Consider the following 19,965-nt stretch of genomic DNA (forward strand, 5'->3'; position numbering starts at 1 on the left):
AACTAGCACGGTCGGTCTCAGCACAGGATTCAGGAATCCAGCCCTGTTACTAGGAAGACAGCACATATCCGATCAGCTTTTCAACTTCCTCTGTTTGAGCCTCCATCTGTTCTTCTTGTCCACGCTCTCATCCAAAAAGGTTTACAGTTTGCACATCAAACACACACAAACTATTCAATGATTGCAGCACCAATACTTAATGAAACGCAAACCAACACATGTGCACAGGTCCAAGCAAGCAACCACGGCAACAGCTAATGCAGACAGAAACACAGAGGCTACTGGCAGCAGTTAAGTAAGATGCAAGTAGCACCACAAATCTCTTTATGACTTCTTACATCGACAAGATTTGGGGGAAAAAAAGCAAGTTACAGCACCTACAAGATGCACTAGGGGATGGATGGATGGTAAACAACTCCACCACTCCTCTACGGTCCGGAGGGTGGTTCCAGGGAGCAAAGTACACATTGCATACAAGAGCAAAGGCCTAACAGGGTAGTTTCACCTTACATCCTCTACTGCTGCTGTGAAGGGCGGTAGCCGAACCCGGCGGCATAGCTCAGGTAGCCTCCAGACGAAGCGGCAGGCTGGGGCTGCTGCTGCCCCACCGAGCCTCCGCCGTAGGGCGCGTAGCCGGCTGCCGCCGTGGACGGCTGGGCGCCGGGGCCGCCGTACACGACCTTATACTGGGGTATGTTGTTGTACGACGCGGCGGCGGCTGCTGCGGCTGCTGATCCTGGGTTGTACTGGTATGGCTTTGGGGCGGCGGCCCTGTACTGCTCGCCACCGCCGCCGTAGGCGGCATAGGTGGCCGCGTCATACGCTGCGGCAGGAGGCGGCGCGTAGTGGTACCGGTCGGCGGCTACCCCGTACCTGTCGGGGTAGGCGGCCACCGGCGGAGGGGCGCGCTGCTGCCATGTGCCGACTGGAGCTGCGGGCCTGCGGGGAGCTACTGCACCAGTGGGCCTCCGAGGAGCTGAAGTGCCACTGCCAGAGACCCGCTGCTTCTTCGCGTAGTTGCGATTAGCAGAACCTGATGGCCTTTTCGCGCCCTTTGGTTTCAGCTCGTTGATGCGTTTCTGGAGAGGTCCAAGTGGACACTCCTTCTGGAGCTTGTACTCCTCGATGCACTTGATTATGGCCCTCAATGCAACTAGCTCGCGGTTCTTCAAGTCATCCTGCACATGTGTTTTTTTTTTACCAAATCACAACACAATTAGCTCAAAATTCTCAATATAAATGGAAACTGGATAAAATGACAGGAAAACTAAACATGGAACTATTTAAGCACAGAAATCAACAGAAAATATCCACCATGTACATTAACTACTCTGGATTCTGAAACAAGGGAATGACACGAGGCAGTTGGGTGCTACAACCTAATAATCCAGTGTTGTATCATTCACAGACAGCAGCACCATTTAGCAGATTATAAAGTAATTTCCCACTTGCCTCGGCGAAAGTTTTTTGGGGGCTAAATACAACAGCAGATTTCTCAATTATGACTTCTCAATTTAAATGTGACTTAGATTACTGATAACTCATGCATACCAAATACATCCTGATACATCAACATGAACAATCCTTATAGCAAGAAAATAAAGAAGAGTATTTTAACAGTGAATTCCCAAAGCAAGAAGTGTGGAGTTGATAAATCCTGCGCTACTAATAACTAACATGTGTTGGAAAATCATCAACGTGTCAAAAAGTAAGTAGAAAGAACAGACCACTGAAGGAGTTGCACCAGCATCCCCCTTATTGTTAAGTGAGCCTTTTATCTCATCTACATATGCCTTCAAGAGAGGAGCAGGAGGAAAAGCCTCTGACAGCCCAAAGGCTTGTATGAATTGAACTGCATCAATTTGCCTGTGTTTCTTAATCAACTCCTCAATAACACCTGCAGAACAAATGATCAGCACTAGGACCATAGAATACCGCATTTATACATAACGTCTATGGTATTCACATAGTAGTAAGCTATTTATTCCATAGATGGTTGTGGGGCCTAGCAGTAAATCATGACCGGCACCAGCCTGGTAAATTAAGGGATGATAATGCCTTGCGGCATTCTGAGTGGATACCAACCTGGTATTCTCTCAGTCAAACCAAGAGAGCGACATAGCTCAGCAGTCTGCCTGCGACGAGAAATGGCAACTACAATCTTGTATAGTTCATCTTCGTCAAGCACCAAATCAACATTAAAAGTTGTAAGAAGCTGCAGGAATGCATGTGCTTCCAATGAGTAGCCATCAGAAGCATCAAGGTCAACCTCAGCTATCTTACTCTTCCACTCTTTGGCAATTGCCTTGGCTTGCTCCATAATTTCAGAGCTCCAAGGGTGTTTGCCACCTGGCTCCTTCATTCCTAGTGAATGTGCTAGAGCCTCCATCAAAACAATACAGCTTCTGCGCTGCCCCTGAGCGGAGTAATTTTTATCCCCAGGCAGTTGGTCTGGGAAAAAACCCTCCAAGGAATCAAGTACGAAGCGCGCAGGGTCAGTTGCACATTTTAGTGCAACACAAAGTTCATCACGAAAGCCAGCAAGTTTTTTTGAATTTTCTGAAATATATTTCAGAAGGCCTTTAGCGTCCATCTGCTCACAGAGTTCCTTCAGTGCAGGGCGCGGCTTAACCTCAACTGGTGAAGGTTCAGATGGCTTGCCCGACCCTTTAGCAGAGTTATGCTCGTCTGAAGGGAGCGATGTATTGGTGTCGTCGGTTGGGGTTTTTACCTTTTTGTCTTTGCTTCCATTGGCATCAAGTATCTCAGAAAGCTCGACATTATATTTTTTGCGCACCTCTGCTAGGGTAGAGACGGCAGCATCCTTCAGCTCCTGAAGTTTGTTCACAGAAGCACGCTCTTTTGCAGAAAGATCAGCTTCTTTCTCAGCAATCAGCCTACGACCTCCGGCTTTCTGTTCTTCTAATGCCTTCTGCTTGTCTTCCAGTTCATCGCACTTGCTTCTGTATGACTTCTCAAGGTTCAGGAAATGTACTTTGATATCTTCCCACTGAATGCCACTTTGCAATTGTAGGGATGCTTCTGTGTGGGACTTCAGCTTGCCAAATACTTCAGTAAGTTGTTCTAGCAACGCCACCGTTGTTGACTCCGAACCGCCAGAGATGTGAGAAGCAGCTTCAGTCGCCATTTGCAACCAAAACAATGACAAACTGTGGAGATACAGTATTAGATCCCAACATCTAAAACGAGCAGTATTATAAGTGGTAACTTATGACAAATGTATTAATCATGCATTAGCAATATGGAGACAAGTGCAAAATAGAAACCACGGACAGATAAAGAAGTCAGTAATACACACAACCTAGTGCGGTCAAGAGGGTACAAAAAAGGGGAAAAGTTCAGAACAACTAGGCACCAAAAGAAAGACCATGTTTGGCTTATCTGAGATGTACTCCAACTAGGAAACCCATTGGAAAGAACATGTGGGATAACGTAAGCGATGGACTAATGAGAAGTCGAGCAGTGCTCGGATGGCTAGCACTATCCTTGTCATGCTCGACAACCCTCGCTCGAGGCACGGCCTCCGCAGGCGCTTTCCACTACTTGTTGATAAAAGAAAGTGTCCATGGGTCAAATTTCATTTAAAGTGATGGACCAAAGATAATCAGAGCAAACGAATGTGGCAAACCCCATCCCCATGATTCACCCCGACATGCTCACACTCTTGAAGAAATTCTGATTTTGCCAGTGTAGGAAAGAACACCTGCAATGAACAACCCACCCCCCCCCCCCAACCCCCTACCCCCGCCCAACCAACAAGAACAAATCCCATTGAATTCTAGGCTCCCTGCTACGCACAACTCCGGAACTTCCCAATAAATCCCAACAAGAACATACCCCGTTGAATTCAAACAAGATCGTTGACCCTATTCAGACCTCGACCTATTCGCAAATTCGGATTGGCTACTTATCCTCAGGGGCGGATCTAGATGATGTGCGACGAGAAATTCTGAAGGTCTCCTCCCAAACGGGAGGGATTTAACCAAGGTAATCGCCGGATGGAAACGACCTGGCTCATACCTCAAGCAAAGGAGACCGACGGCCCAAGATCGGGGGGGAGGGGCGCGGCGGAGACGGCAGGGGCGGGACGTCCCGGCGGGGAAGAACGGGGGACGGCGACGCTGGCGAGAGGCCGGGGGCGGGGGCGCCTGGAGTACGGCGCGGCGGCGGCGGCGGAACGGCGATGGCGGTGGCGACGACGGACGAGGCGGAGATTTAGGGTTAGCGAGCCTGCGGTCGAGAAGGTAGCCTGTGCGACGTGGGGATTACTGCGCCAGCGACTTATGGGCCGTTCGATGGGAGAAGGATGGGCCAGATCCGGCGCCAGGCGGTGCTGCTGGCACTTTTGCGGAAGGCCCCCTGCCGCTTTTGGGTACTGGTCCTCGTATTTTGCAGGATAGAGCGAAAGGGGGCAAATATTTACTCTTTTTTTAGACAAACTCGCAAAACTTTATTAATCTCTACTTTTAATGTAGCAGTTGATAGTCTCGCTTCTAGTTTTTTTTTTCGTCCCACCTCCCGTGGATTTTTTGGTACCTCCTCCCATCTTCGCTGGTTTTTTGTAGATTTTTTTTCGTCCCTTCCCCCCACTTCATCGGTTTATTTTCGCGTCACCCTCTCACACAACGAAAGAAATCTGAACAGATCAGAACTTTTCATACTGGCGCAAGTTATTTAGTAATGTAGAATCAATCACGAACAATCTCTAAAGATCTCTACTCTTAATGGAGTAGTTGGTAGTCTCGTTTCCAGGGTTTTTTTCGTCCTACCTCCCATGGTTTTTCTGTACCTCCTCCCACCTTTGTTGGTTTTTTCGTAGATTTTTTCGTCCCCTCCCCGCACTTCATCAGTTTATTTTCGCGTCATCCTCTCACACAATGAAAGAAATCTGAACAGATCAGAACTTTTCATACTGGCGCAAGTTATTTAATAATGTAGAATCAATCACGAACAATCTCTAAAGATCAAATCTAAATTAATTAACCTTACCTTAAATCACTCAATCACATTAATTAGAAAACAAATATTTGATTTTCAGAAAAAATCGCTCAATCACATTAATCTTACCTTAACTCACGGATAGTAATCAATCTCCAAGCAAAGGAAACAATACATCGATGGAGTAGTAAATAAACTCCCTTTCTTATGACATGTATATGATCTTCCCTTCCCTCTCCGTTGTCGAGCGTTCTTGATTCTCGAGGCCGGTGCTTGGGCTGCGTCACTGGATCGCGACGGTGCCGGAGGACGAGGACGGTGAGGCCGGGTGCCACGGCACCGTGTTGGCCGCGGCCGGTGAAGGGGGCGAAGAAGGGTGGCTTCCCTGGCCCTGGGAGTTGGTGCGGTGGAAGCGGCACTTGAAGGACCCTGTGTGGGTGGCCGGCACGCAGACGCACCTGGAAGCGGGCCCGTGGCCCGCGCCGTAACGGCGCCGACGCCGACCCGGGCCACCTCCTCCGCGTATTCTTGGAGCTGTGACTGGCCGATTTACATGAAATTAATTCCCTCGGTTGTGGTGGCAAATATATACACATAATCCATATTGTTATGCACTAGCGTATGTGTGTGTGTGTGTGTGAAATAGATGGATTATGGTCCCGTACCCAATAAGATGGATATGTGTGTGTGTTAGAGAGAGAGAGAGGGAGAGGGGGGAGAGAGTGAGGAAGAGGAAGGGAGAGAGTGTGTGTGTGAGGATTTGATGGTAAAAAAGGTCGCCAGTGTCACTTGATATGTATGAGAATATTAATATTGAACTCTTAAAATTAATGTCATCCTGTTGCAACGCACGAGCGTTCTTCTAGTCTGTCTTAATGTTTACAGATACGAGGAGAAGATCTTCAGATTGGCCTAAACGCACATGGCCCCCTAACGAAAGACCATGTTTTATGAGATTGTGAGCCTCCCATTTGAGGTTCTAAATTCATGTCTAATTCAGCTCATGGCAAAGGTGGGCAACAGTCCGGCCAGGCACGACACACGGAGGCCTGTTTATAAGCAGGCCGTGCCGTGTGGGCACACGGGTCTCGCCTCCGGGTACATGCACTGCAAATTAACTAAACAGGAAGACTACATCTCACTTAGGCTGGTCATAGTGGGGAGTAACTTATACTAGTGTCATGCATATGACACTAGCCTAAATTACTACTTTCATAGTGCAAAATAACATAGTAGTAGTTGAAGGAAATATGCCCTAGAGGCAATAATAAAGTTATTATTTATTTCCTTATATCATGATAAATGTTTATTATTCATGCTAGAATTGTATTAATCGGAAACATAATACATGTGTGAATACATAGACAAACAGTATGTCACTAATATGCCTCTACTTGACTAGCTCGTTGAATCAAAGATGGTTAAGTTTCCTAGCCATAGACATATGAGTTGTCATTTGATTAATGGGGTCACATCATTAGAGAATGATGTGATTGACTTGACCCATTCCGTTAGCATAGCACTTGATCGTTTAGTTTGTTGCTATTGCTTTCTTCATGACTTATACATGTTCCTATGACTCTGAGATTATGCAACTCCCGTTTACCAGAGGAACACTTTGTGTGCTACCAAACGTCACAACGTAACTGGGTGATTATAAAGGTGCTCTACTGGTGTCTCCGAAGGTACTTGTTGGGTTGGCGTATTTCGAGATTAGAATTTGTCACTCCGATTGTCGGAGAGGTATCTCTGGGCCCACTCGGTAATGCACATCACTATAAGCCTTGCAAGCATTGCAACTAATGAGTTAGTTGCGGGATGATGTGTTACGGAACGAGTAAAAAGACTTGCCGGTAATGAGATTGAACTAGGTATTGAAATACCGACGATCGAATCTCGGACAAGTAACATACCGATGACAAAGGGAACAACGTATGTTGTTATGCGGTTTGACCGATAAAGATCTTCGTAGAATATGTAGGAGCCAATATGAGCATCCAGGTTCCGCTATTGGTTATTGACCGGAGACGTGTCTCGGTCATGTCTACATAGTTCTCGAACCCGTAGGGTCCGCACGCTTAAAGTTCGATGACGGTTATATTATGAATTTATGTGTTTTGATGTACCGAAGGAGTTCGGAGTCCCGGATGAGATCGGGGACATGACGAGGAGTCTCGAAATGGTCAAGACATAAAGATCGATATATTGGACGACTATATTCGAACATCGAAAAGGTTTCGAGTTATTCGGGTATTTTCGGGAGTACCGAGGAGTTACGGGAATTCGTATTGGGTCTTAATGGGCCATACGGGAAAGGAGAGAAAGGCCTCAAAGGGTGGCCGCACCCCTCCCCATGGGCTGGTCCGAATTGGACTAGGGAGGGGGGCGCCCCCTTCCTTCCTTCTCCTTTTCCCTTCCCTTTCCTTCACTCCTACTCCTACTACTTGGAAGGGCTCCTAGTTCTACTAGGAAAGGGGGAATCCTACTCCCGGTGGGAGTAGGACTCCCCTAGGGCGCGCCATAGAGAGGGCCGGCCCTCTCCCTCCTCCACTCCTTTATATACGGGGGCAGGGGGCATCCCAAAGACACAACAATTGATCATTGATCTCTTAGACGTGTGCGGTGCCCCCTCCACCATAATCCTCGACAATATTGTAGCGGTGCTTAGGCGAAGCCCTGCGACGGTAGAACATCAAGATCATCACCACGCCGTCGTGTTGACGGAACTCTTCTCCGACATTCTGCTGGATCGGAATCCGGGGATCGTCATCGAGCTGAACGTGTGCTAGAACTCGGAGGTGCCGTAGTTTCGGTGCTTGATCGGTCGGGCCGTGAAGACGTACGACTACATCAACCGTGTTGTTATAACGCTTCTGCTTTCGGTCTATGAGGGTACGTGGGCAACACTCTCCCCTCTCGTTGCTATGCATCACCATGATCTTGCGTGTGCGTAGGAAAATTTTGAAATTACTACGTTCCCCAACAGTGGTATCCGAGCCAGGTTTTATGAGTTGATGTAATATGCACGAGTAGAACACAAGTGAGTTGTGGGCGATATAAGTCATACTGCTTACCAGCATGTCATACTTTGGTTCGACGGTATTGTTGGATTAAGCGGCCCGGACCGACAATACGCGTACGCTTACGCGAGACTGGTTCTACCGACGTGCTTTGCACACAGGTGGCTGGCGGGTGTCAGTTTCTCCAACTTTAGTTGAACCGAGTGTGACTACGCCCGGTCCTTGCGAAGGTTAAAACAGCACCAACTTGACAAACTATCATTGTGGTTTTGATGCGTAGGTAAGAACGGTTCTTGCTAAGCCCGTAGCAGCCACGTAAAACTTGCAACAACAAAGTAGAGGACGTCTAACTTGTTTTTGCAGGGCATGTTGTGATGTGATATGGTCAAGATATGATGCTAAATTTTATTGTATGAGATGATCATGTTTTGTAACCGAGTTATCGGCAACTGGCAGGAGCCATATGGTTGTCGCTTTATTGTATGCAATGCAATCGCCCGGTAATGCTTTACTTTATCTGAAAGCACAAGTGCTCCCTAGGTGGTTTTGGTAATTAATGACAACATATTTTGTTGGACTAACGTTTCTATCTAGTATGTTTTAGATAAGTTCAACAATGGAGTGGCATGGACTAAAGGTTGTGGGAAATTCTCCAAGATGCTAAGGACAAAGGATTGGCTAAAGCTTAAAGCTCAAGACTCTTCATTTTACATTTTAGTGATCCAAGATCACATTGAGTCCATAGGAAAAGCCAATACTATCAAGGAGGGATGAGGTGTTGCTTAATGAGCCTCTTGCTTCAAGTGCTTAATGATATGCTCCAAAATCCTCAGCTACTTTCCCATTTCCACATATGACCTAAACCTAAGCCAAACTCGGACCTACCGATTATTTCTATCCGGCGCCACCGAGTTTCACTTGTCATAGCCATTGCCAAACCCTAGCAAATCGGTTCTACCGATAGGGATCTCGGTCTCACCGAGATGGGATTGTAATCTCACTGTGTATGTCCATTGCCAAAATCGGTCTCACCGATCTTGTGCAAACGGTACTACCGAGGTTACAATGCAAACTCACTGTGTATGCTCATTACCAAAATCGGTCTCACCGAGTTTGTGTAATCGGTCCCACCGAGTTTGCCTGACGAACCCTCTGGTTAGCTTATTACCAAATCGGTCTCACCGAGTTTGTGCAATCGGTCTCACCGAGATTACGTTATGCCCTAACCCTAACCATATCGGTCCTACCGGGTTGCATGTCAGTCCCACCGAAAATCTCTAACGGTCACTAGGTTTACTATTTCGGTCCGACCGAGTTTGTTGATTCGGTCCCACCGAGATTGGTAAATTGTGTGTAACGGTTGGATTTTGTGTGGAGGCTATATATACCCCTCCACCTCCTCTTCACTCGTGGAGAGAGCCATCAGAACACATCTACACTCCAACTCATATGTTCTGAGAGAGAACCACCTACTCATGTGTTGAGGCCAAGATATTCCATTCCTACCACATGAATCTTGATCTCTAGCCTTCCCCAAGTTGCTTTCCACTCAAATCTTCTTTCCACCAAATCCAAATCCTGTGAGAGAGAGTTGAGTGTTGGGGAGACTATCATTTGAAGCACAAGAGCAAGGAGTTCATCATCAACACACCATTTGTTACTTCTTGGAGAGTGGTGTCTCCTAGATTGGCTAGGTGTCACTTGGGAGCCTCCGACAAGATTGTGGAGTTGAACCAAGGAGTTTGTAAGGGCAAGGAGATCGCCTACTTCGTGAAGATCTACCGCTAGTGAGGCAAGTCCTTCGTGGGCGATGGCCATGGTGGGATAGACAAGGTTGCTTCTTCATGGACCCTTCGTGGGTGGAGCCCTCCGTGGACTCGCGCAACCGTTACCCTTCGTGGGTTGAAGTCTCCATCAACGTGGATGTAGGATAGCACCACCTATCCGAACCATGGGAAAAACATCTGTGTCTCCAATTGCGTTTGAATTCTCCAAACCCTTCCCTTTACATTCTTGCAAGTTGCATGTTTTACTTTCCGCTGCCTATATACTCTTTGCATGCTTGCTTGATATGTATTGTGAATGTTGAAATTGTGCCTAAACTCCACTTAAACCGAAAAAGCTTAAAAACTGCAACTTTAACATTAAGTGTCTAATCACCCCCCCTCTAGACACATCTACTTCAAGGTCCTACAAGTGGTATCAGAGCTTTGGTTTCCATTGCCTTGGTTTAATCACCATTGGAGGAAGATGGATGTGTCTACTTTAGGGAGTCTTAGACATAGAATGCCTATTCTTGATGGAGAGTATTTTCATGAGTGGAAAAATGAGATGCTTGTAATTTTCAATCAATATCATTTGAACAAGTATATTGCTAGCCCTTGTGCACCTCATATTGATCCTTTGCATCCTACCCTAGATGAAGATATCGACATAATTCGCAATCTTAGAACTATTGAGCTCATCATTAGAGGATTGCCCAAAAATTTGATTGCTAGTTTGCCTACTCTTAATTGTGCCTATACTATATGGAAATTTCTTGAGGAACGATTTCCCGATTATTCCTTGAAAAATTTGGATGAAATTCTCCTTAAATCTATTGCCTTGAGTAAGATGAACTCTAGTGATCCTAGTTTTGGTGATTGTCTATTTGAGCTTACCAATCTCAAGCGTGCTAAAGGAGATGTTGGAATCATTATATCTGAAGCTATAAGAATTCATAAAGGTGACCACTTTGATGATCATTTATCTAATGAATTACCCTCTCTAGGAAATGATGAGTCACAAGATCATGGTGAACATGGATACTATGATGATGATGATGATGATAGTGACTTCGATCTTGATGATGCAATGAGACATTTTGGTCTTATGGCAAATCTTCGGGGATATGTGTCAGGAGGAAAGGAATGGGTTCTTGATAGTGGATGTACTGATCATATGACCGGAGATGAAGAGATGTTCAGTGAGCTTGCTGAAAATGACGGCCCTAAAAAATATGTCACCTTTGGTGATAATTCAAAGGGTAAAGTGGTTGGCCTTGGTAAGGTGGCCATCTCACATGATAGTTCCATTCAAAATGTCATGCTCGTTGAATCTCTCGGCTACAACTTACTTTCAGTATCTAGACTTGCTGATTTCGGTTTGAATGTCCTATTTACTGAGGTAGATTGCCAAGTGTTTCGTCGAGACGATCATAAAATGGTCTTTACTGGTATACGTAGAGGTGATCTTTACATTGTCGGTTTCTCTAAAAAGGCACAACCTAAAACTTGCTTTATTGCTAAATCCTCAAAAGGTTGGTTGTGGCATAGACGACTAGGTCACGTTGGCATGAGAAACCTTAACAAGCTTATTAAAGGAAATCATATCCTTGGAGTTAACGATGTCATATTTGATAAGGATAGACTTTGCAGTGCTTGTCAAGCAGGTAAACAGGTTGGAGGAAGGCATCCCGTGAAGAACATCATGACCACAAGGAGGCCACTCGAGCTACTTCATATGGATCTTTTTGGTCCCAACGCCTACAAGAGTCTCGGTGGAAATTCTTTTGGTCTAGTTATAGTTGATGATTTTTCAAGATTTACGTGGGTGTTCTTTCTTGATGACAAGTCGCAGGTCCAGAAGATCTTCAAAAACTTCGCTAGGAAGGCCCAAAATCAGTTTGACGTGAAGATCAAGAAGGTTCGGAGTGACAACAGAACGGAGTTCAAGAACGCAAATGTGGACACCTTTCTTGACGAAGAAGGGATTTCACACGAGTTCTCGGCTACGTACACACCTCAACAAAATGGAGTTGTTGAGAGGAAGAACCGGACACTCATCGAAATGGCGAGAACGATGCTTGATGAGTACAAGATGCCGAAGCACTTTTGGGCAGAAGCGGTTGAGACAGCTTGTCATGCAACAAATCGCTTGTATCTTCACAAGCTACTCAGCAAGACGGCATACGAGCTCCTCACCGGTAACAAACCCCAAGTTGGATACTTTTGAGTATTCGGCTCAAAGTGCTACATTCTTGACAAGCATCGTCGTTCAAAGTTTGCTCCTAAATCTCATGAAGGTTTTCTACTTGGTTATGGCTCAAACTCTCACACTTACCGTGTCTACAACAATTTCACCCGAAAGGTTGAAGAGATGGTAGATGTGAAGTTTGATGAATCTAATGGCTCGCAAGTAGAGCAATTGCCAATCGATGTAGGAGACAAAGACCCTTCAGAAGCAATCCAAGACTTGTCTATTGGCAAAATTCGTCCAACGGAGGTGAAGGAGAGTACCTCGTCCGTCCAAGTGGAAGCTTCTACTTCACGACAAGGTGAACCAAGAATTGATACAGAAGCATCCACAAGTGGGACACACCAAGATGAAGAAGACGAGGAAATGCATCAAGACGAACATCAACAACCTCCTTCTCCACCACGACAAGAGAACGACAACGTCAACAATGAAGAAGGCCAAGAAGAAGAACAAGATGAAGAAGATGTTCAACGAAGACCCAAGCAAAAGCTCTCACGAGTTCGAGCAAGAATTGCCAAAGATCATCCCGTCGAGCAAATCTACAATGATATTCAAACCGGGAGAATCACTCGCTCAAAAACTCGTTTAGCTAACTTTTGTGAAAACTATTCATTCATGTCTAGCATTGAACCTATGAAGGTTGAAGAAGCATTGGAAGATCCGGATTGGATAAACGCTATGCATGAAGAGCTACACAACTTTGAGAGAAACCAAGTTTGGACATTGGTTGAGAAGCCCGACAACAACCACAACATCATTGGTACCAAATGGGTGTTTCGCAACAAGCAAGATGAAGATGGACAAGTGGTTCGCAACAAAGCACGTCTCGTCGCCCAAGGGTACACACAAGTCGAAGGTATGGACTATGGTGAGACATATGCTCCCGTTGCTAGACTTGAGTCCATTCGCATCTTACTTGCCTATGCTAATCACCATAATATCACCTTGTACCAAATGGACATTAAAAGTGCTTTTCTAAATGGTGAAATAGAGGAGGAAGTTTATGTCAAACAACCTCCCGGCTTTATCAATCCTAAGAAACCAAATCATGTTTACAAACTTCACAAAGCTCTTTATGGTCTTAAACAAGCTCCTAGAGCATGGTATAAATGCTTGACCAAGTTCCTTATTGCAAGTGGTTTTGAAATTGGTAAAATTGATTCTACTCTTTTTACTAAAAGGGTTAATGGAGAACTATTTGTATGCCAAATTTATGTTGATGATATCATATTTGGTTCAACTAACCCTCTCTTTAGTGAAAAGTTTGGAAAGCTAATGTCAGAGAAGTTTGAGATGTCTATGATGAGTGAACTCAAATTCTTTCTCGGTTTGCAAATCAAGCAAACTAAGGAAGGTACATTTGTCTCTCAAACGAACTACACCAAGGACTTATTCAAGAAGTTCAATATGCAAGAATGCAAAGGTATGCCTACACCCATGCCTACTAGTGGACATCTTGATTTGACCAAAGATGGTGAACCGGTTGATCAAAAGGTTTATCGCTCTATGATTGGTTCTTTGTTATACCTATGTGCTTCACGTCCCGACATTATGCTAAGTGTGTGCATGTGTGCACGTTATCAAGATGCTCCTAAAGAATGTCATCTTAAGGCCGTGAAAAAGATAGTGAGATACTTAATTCATACACCAAACTTTGGCATTTGGTATCCTAAGAGGTCTTCTTTTGATCTTGTTGGCTATTCCGACTCGGATTATGCCGGAGACAAGGTTGATAGAAAGTCCACTTCGGGTACTTGTCAATTTCTTGGTAGATCTCTTGTGTCTTGGTCTTCCAAGAAACAAAACTCGGTATCCTTATCCACCGCCGAAGCGGAATACATTGCCGCTGGTTCATGTTGTGCTCAATTACTTTGGATGACCCAAACTCTTAAAGATTATGGGATCTATGTGAAACATGTTCCACTACTTTGTGACAATGAAAGTGCTATCAAAATTGGTCATAATCCTGTACAATATTCTCGAACTAAGCATATTGAAGTTCGTCATCATTTCATTCGAGACCATGTTGCTAAGGGTGACATTGATCTTAAGCATGTTCGCGCCGATAAGCAATTAGCGGATATATTTACTAAACCTCTTGATGAGAAAGTATTTTGCAGGTTGAGAGGTGAATTGAACATTATTAATGCTTCGAACTTGGAGTAGGAACTCCATTGGATACATGCAAGACATGAGCTTATGACTAATCCATGATATATCTCTTATGATGACTATCTTATGTCTTGGATATATTTGTACCTTGCATGTTGTCTAACCCATGTAGGTGCTTGATTGAATCTAATTCCATGAGATTGCGACTCACTCACATCTTGAGCAATCTCTACATCACCAAGTATCTACACAATGTTGGTTGAAGACAAGGAAGCACAAAACCATTCAAACATATCCTTTGACAAATTCTATGTTGAGCTTCATGATTGTCATTTTTGGATACACAAGTGCTCTTCCTTGCAAGAACTAACCCATGTAGGTAGATGAACTCAAACTCCAAGTGGTGCTCCCAACTCTTGATGAGCTACATCAACCTTGAGCACCCACACAAGTTCAACTACATGAGCAAGAACCACACCACCACCCAAGGTATGTTATTCCATCTTAGAGAAGCTTTACTCCAAGACATGAGTCAAAGCAACTCAACAAGATGTGAATACATCAAGATGCTTAAATGAAAAATGGTAACCCCATTTTGAGCTTAAACGATGAGTATGACCTATGATCAAGTGTTCTCACTTGACTCCTAAGTCAATATACTCTAACATAGGTGACTATGTCACCGCCCAACTCTAGATGAAGTTCTCTTGTGTTCTTTTCTGTGTTATTGTATTTGTCTCATGCATATTTATTTTCTTTCTATTTTTTTTAAAAAAATTCATCTAGATCTTTCAGTTTCTTCTCTTTTCTTTTTGTTTTTGTTCTGCATTTTCTACATTCAATTCCTTGCAAATCCTTCAGATAATTCATTGCAAATCTTTGTGGGATCCTACATGTTTAGTGAGCTGAGGTGACAAGTGTTTTTCTCTGTGTTGAACTCGGTTTCACCGACTTGTAGTTTTCGGTCCAACCGAATCTTTTCGACCCCACCGAAACATGCCACTCGGTGCCACCGACTTCACAACAGGAAAAACAGTTTGCCACTTGTTCTATATTTCTTCTGATCCAGCTCTACTCAATGAATCTTGTCCTCTACAAGCATCACAGTTTTATCCATTGCTTTGTGATGAGTCTCAAGGACCAAACCTATACGACGGATTCCAGAAAGCCCTTCTTGGAAATTGATGTCAAAGGGGGAGAGAGAGATCACATCAAAGCTTATCACCTACAAGGGAGAAAGTATTAAGGGGGAGAAAGAGATTTCCAGGGGGAGAGAATACTCAAGGATCCTAGATGCTTGATGTTCAAGAGGAGAGATGTCACATGTATTTTTGGGGGAAAGACATGTTCATATGTGCTTATTTGCATTAAGTTCTATCCATTTGTATCTTTCAGCTCTGATTTTCTGTTCCCTATCTTCTCCCAATATCCCATGTAAGATTCAGGGGGAGCAAGACACCTAAGGGAAAGAAATCAGTCAAATTCATTGCATATCTTTACTCTTGGGGACATGTTGAATCCATTGTGGTACCTTGTACTCACTCTCTACATATCATCCCAGTCTTGGTACTCTTGTGGCTTCTTTGGTTTGCTCTGGCTAGTGGAGGTACCTGTGTTATCTAACCTTGTTTGTGCAGGTTCATTCCATCCTAAGCCGGCTAAAGACTACAAGGTAAGTGTATGCATCAAAATCATGAGTATGAGGAATTCTTGCTTATGTACATACTGTTTGCAAGAAAGACTCATGAGCATGAAGGTATTTTCCTTGATAATCTTTTGCTCTGATGCATATGGCCAAGATACATGTAACACATTGCCTACTCTGTCATGGTTATGCTCTCACATGCCTCTATATTTCACATTTACATGAGTGCATACATGTAGGGGAAGCCTATGCTTGTTACATGTCCTTCCAAAGCTTTACTTGCTGTTCTTTAGATCTTTATCTAAAGCTTTGATGTATGTTGCCATCAATTACCAAAAAGGGGGAGATTGAAAGCACAAGTGCTCCCTAGGTGGTTTTGGTAATTAATGACAACATATCTCTTGTTGGACTAACGTTTCTATCTAGTATGTTTCAGATAAGTTCAACAATGGAGTGGCATGGACTAAAGGTTGTGGGAAATTCTCCAAGATGCTAAGGATAAAGGATTGGCTAAAGCTTAAAGCTCAAGACTCTTCATTTTACATTTTGGTGATCCAAGATCACATTGAGTCCATAGGAAAAGCCAATACTATCAAGGAGGGATGAGGTGTTGCTTAATGAGCCTCTTGCTTCAAGTCCTTAATGATATGCTCCAAAATCCTCAGCTACTTTCCCACTTCCACATATGACCTAAACCTAAGCCAAACTCGGACCTACCAATTATTTCTATCCGGCGCCACCGAGTTTCACTTGTCATAGCCATTGCCAAACCCTAGCAAATCGGTTCTACCGATAGGGATCTCGATCTCACCGAGATGGGATTGTAATCTCACTGTGTATGTCCATTGCCAAAATCGGTCTCACCGATCTTGTGCAATCGGTACTACCGAGGTTACAATGCAAACTCACTGTGTATGCTCATTACCAAAATCGGTCTCACCGAGTTTGTGTAATCGGTCCCACTGAGTTTGCCTGACCAACCCTCTGGTTAGCTTATTACCAAATCGGTCTCACCGAGTTTGTGCAATCGGTCTCACCGAGATTACGTTATGCCCTAACCCTAACCATATCGGTCCTACCGGGTTGCATGTCAGTCCCACCGAAAATCTCTAACGGTCACTAGGTTTACTATTTCGGTCCGACCGAGTTTGTTGATTCGGTCCCACCGAGATTGGTAAATTGTGTGTAACGGTTGGATTTTGTGTGGAGGCTATATATACCCCTCCACCTCCTCTTCACTCGTGGAGAGAGCCATCAGAACACATCTACACTCCAACTCATATGTTCTGAGAGAGAACCACCTACTCATGTGTTGAGGCCAAGATATTCCATTCCTACCACATGAATCTTGATCTCTAGCCTTCCCCAAGTTGCTTTCCACTCAAATCTTCTTTCCACCAAATCCAAATCCTATGAGAGAGAGTTGAGTGTTGGGGAGACTATCATTTGAAGCACAAGAGCAAGGAGTTCATCATCAACACACCATTTGTTACTTCTTGGAGAGTGGTGTCTCCTAGATTGGCTAGGTGTCACTTGGGAGCCTCCGACAAGATTGTGGAGTTGAACCAAGGAGTTTGTAAGGGCAAGGAGATCGCCTACTTCGTGAAGATCTACCGCTAGTGAGGCAAGTCCTTCGTAGGCGATGGCCATGATGGAATAGACAAGGTTGCTTCTTTGTGGACCCTTCGTGGGTGGAGCCCTCCGTGGGACTCGCGCAACCGTTACCCTTCGTGGGTTGAAGTCTCCATCAACGTGGATGTAGGATAGCACCACCTATCCGAACCACGGGAAAAACATCTGTGTCTCCAATTGCGTTTGAATTCTCCAAACCCTTCCCTTTACATTCTTGCAAGTTGCATGCTTTACTTTCCACTGCCTATATACTCTTTGCATGCTTGCTTGATATGTATTGTGAATGTTGAAATTGTGCCTAAACTCCACTTAAACCGAAAAAGCTTAAAAACTGCAACTTTAGCATTAAGTTTCTAATCACCCCCCCTCTAGACACATCTACTTCAAGGTCCTACATTATCACTAAGCGGTAGCGATAGTCATAGAAGCATAAGATTGGCGAGACGACAACGATGCTACGATGGAGATCAAGGTGTCGCGCCGGTGACGATGGTGATCATAACGGTGCTTCGGAGATGGAGATCACAAGCACAAGATGATGATGGCCATATCATATCACTTATATTGATTGCATGTGATGTTTATCTTTTATGCATCTTATCTTGCTTTGATTGACGGTAGCATTATAAGATGATCTCTCACTAAATTTCAAGATAAAAGTGTTCTCCCTGAGTATGCACCGTTGCCAAAGTTCGTCGTGCCCAGACACCACATGATGATCGGGTGTGATAAGCTCTACGTCCATCTACAATGGGTGCAAGCCAGTTTTGCACACGCAGAATACTCAGGTCAAACTTGACGAGCCTAGCATATAACAGATATGGCCTCGAAACACGAAGACCGAAAGGTCGAGCGTGAATCATATAGTAGATATGATCAACATAGTGATGTTCACCATTGAAACTACTCCATCTCACGTGATGATCGGACATGGTTTAGTTGATATGGATCACGTGATCACTTAGAAGATTAGAGGGATGTCTGTCTAAGTGGGAGTTCTTAAGTAATATGATTAATTAAATTTTAATTTATCATGAACTTAGTCCTGGTAGTATTATCATATCTATGTTGTAGATCAATAGCTCGCGATGTTGCTCCCAGTTTATTGTGTTCCTAGAGAAAAATTATGTTGAAAAATGTTAGTAGCAATGATGCGGATTGGATCCATGATCTGAGGATTATCCTCATTGTTGCACAGAAGAATTATGTCTTTGATGTGCCGCTAGGTGACAGACCTATTGCAGGAGTAGAGGCAGACGTTATGAACGTTTGGCTAGCTCAATATGATGACTACTTAGTTTAGTGCACCATGCTTAACGGCTTAGAATCGGGACTTCAAAGACGTTTTGAATGTCATGGACCATATGAGATGTTCCAGGAGTTGAAGTTAATATTTCAAGCAAATACCCGAGTTGAGAGATATGAAGTCTCCAACAAGTTCTATAGCTAAAAGATGGAGGAGAATAGCTCAAGCAGCGAGCATGTGCTCAGATTGTCTGGGTACTACAATCGCTTGAATCAAGTGGGAGTTAATCTTCCAGATAAGATAGTGATTGACAGAATTCTCTAGTCACCATCACCAAGTTAGTAGAACTTCGTGATGAACTATGACATGCAAGGGATAACAGTAATGATTCCCAAGCTCTTCATAATGCTGAAATCAACGAAGGTAGAAATCAAGAAAAATTTCAAGTGTTGATGGTAGACAAGACCACTAGTTTCAAGAAAAGGGCAAAGGGAAGAAGGGGAACTTCAAGAAGAACGGCAAGCAAGTTGCTGCTCAAGTGAAGAAGCCCAAGTCTGGTCCTAAGCCTGAGACTAAGTGCTTCTACTGCAAAGGGACTGGTCACTGGAAGCAGAACTGCCCCAAGTATTTAGCGGATAAGAAGGATGGCAAAGTGAACAAAGGTATATTTGATATACAGATTATTGATGTGTATTTTTGTTGGGGAACGTAGTAATTTCAAAAAAAATTCCTACGCACGCGCAAGATCATGGTGATGCATAGCAACGAGAGGGGAGAGTGTTGTCCACGTACCCTCGTAGACCGAAAGCGGAAGCGTTAGCACAAAGCGGTTGATGTAGTCGTACGTCTTCACGGCCTGACCGATCAAGCACCGAAACTACGGCATCTCCAAGTTCTAGCACAGGTTCAGCTCGATAACGATCTCCGGACTCCGATCCAGCAGAATGTCGGGGAAGAGTTCCGTCAGCACGACAGCGTGGTGACGATCTTGATGTTCTACTGTGGCAGGGCTTCGCCTAAGCACCACTACAATATTATCGAGGACTATGATGGAGGGGGCACCGCACACGGCTAAGAGATCAATGATCAACTGTTGTCTATGGGGTGCCCCCTGCCCCCGTATATAAAGGAGCAAGGGAGGGAGGCGGCCGGCCTAGGAGGAGGGCGCGCCAAGGGGGGAGTCCTACTCCCACCGGGAGTAGGACTCCTCCTTCCCTTGTTGGAGTAGGAGAGAAGGAAAGAGGGGGAGAGGAATAAGGAAAAGTGGGCTGCACCCCTTGTCCAATTCGGACCAGAGGGGGGCGCGCGCCTCCTTCCTTTTGGCCTCTCTCCTC

The 19,965-nt window shown here is 44.7% G+C and overlaps 1 protein-coding gene across 1 annotated transcript; it reads right to left on the bottom strand.

Annotated features, from left to right (window-relative positions):
* Positions 1 to 258: 258 nt before the first annotated feature.
* LOC125529360 (FRIGIDA-like protein 3) lies at positions 259 to 4,283 on the bottom strand. Its single transcript, XM_048693776.1, has 4 exons — positions 4,042 to 4,283; positions 2,086 to 3,170; positions 1,728 to 1,897; positions 259 to 1,178 (listed from the first exon to the last, which is right to left on the bottom strand). Exons 2-4 carry the CDS (start codon positions 3,146 to 3,148, stop codon positions 516 to 518), a joined length of 1,896 nt encoding a protein of 631 aa, XP_048549733.1. The 5' UTR covers positions 3,149 to 3,170; positions 4,042 to 4,283; the 3' UTR covers positions 259 to 515.
* Between the last annotated feature and the right edge of the window lie 15,682 nt (positions 4,284 to 19,965).

Source organism: Triticum urartu, chromosome 1, assembly GCF_003073215.2.
Source record: "Triticum urartu cultivar G1812 chromosome 1, Tu2.1, whole genome shotgun sequence".
Taxonomy (NCBI): Eukaryota; Viridiplantae; Streptophyta; class Magnoliopsida; order Poales; family Poaceae; genus Triticum; species Triticum urartu.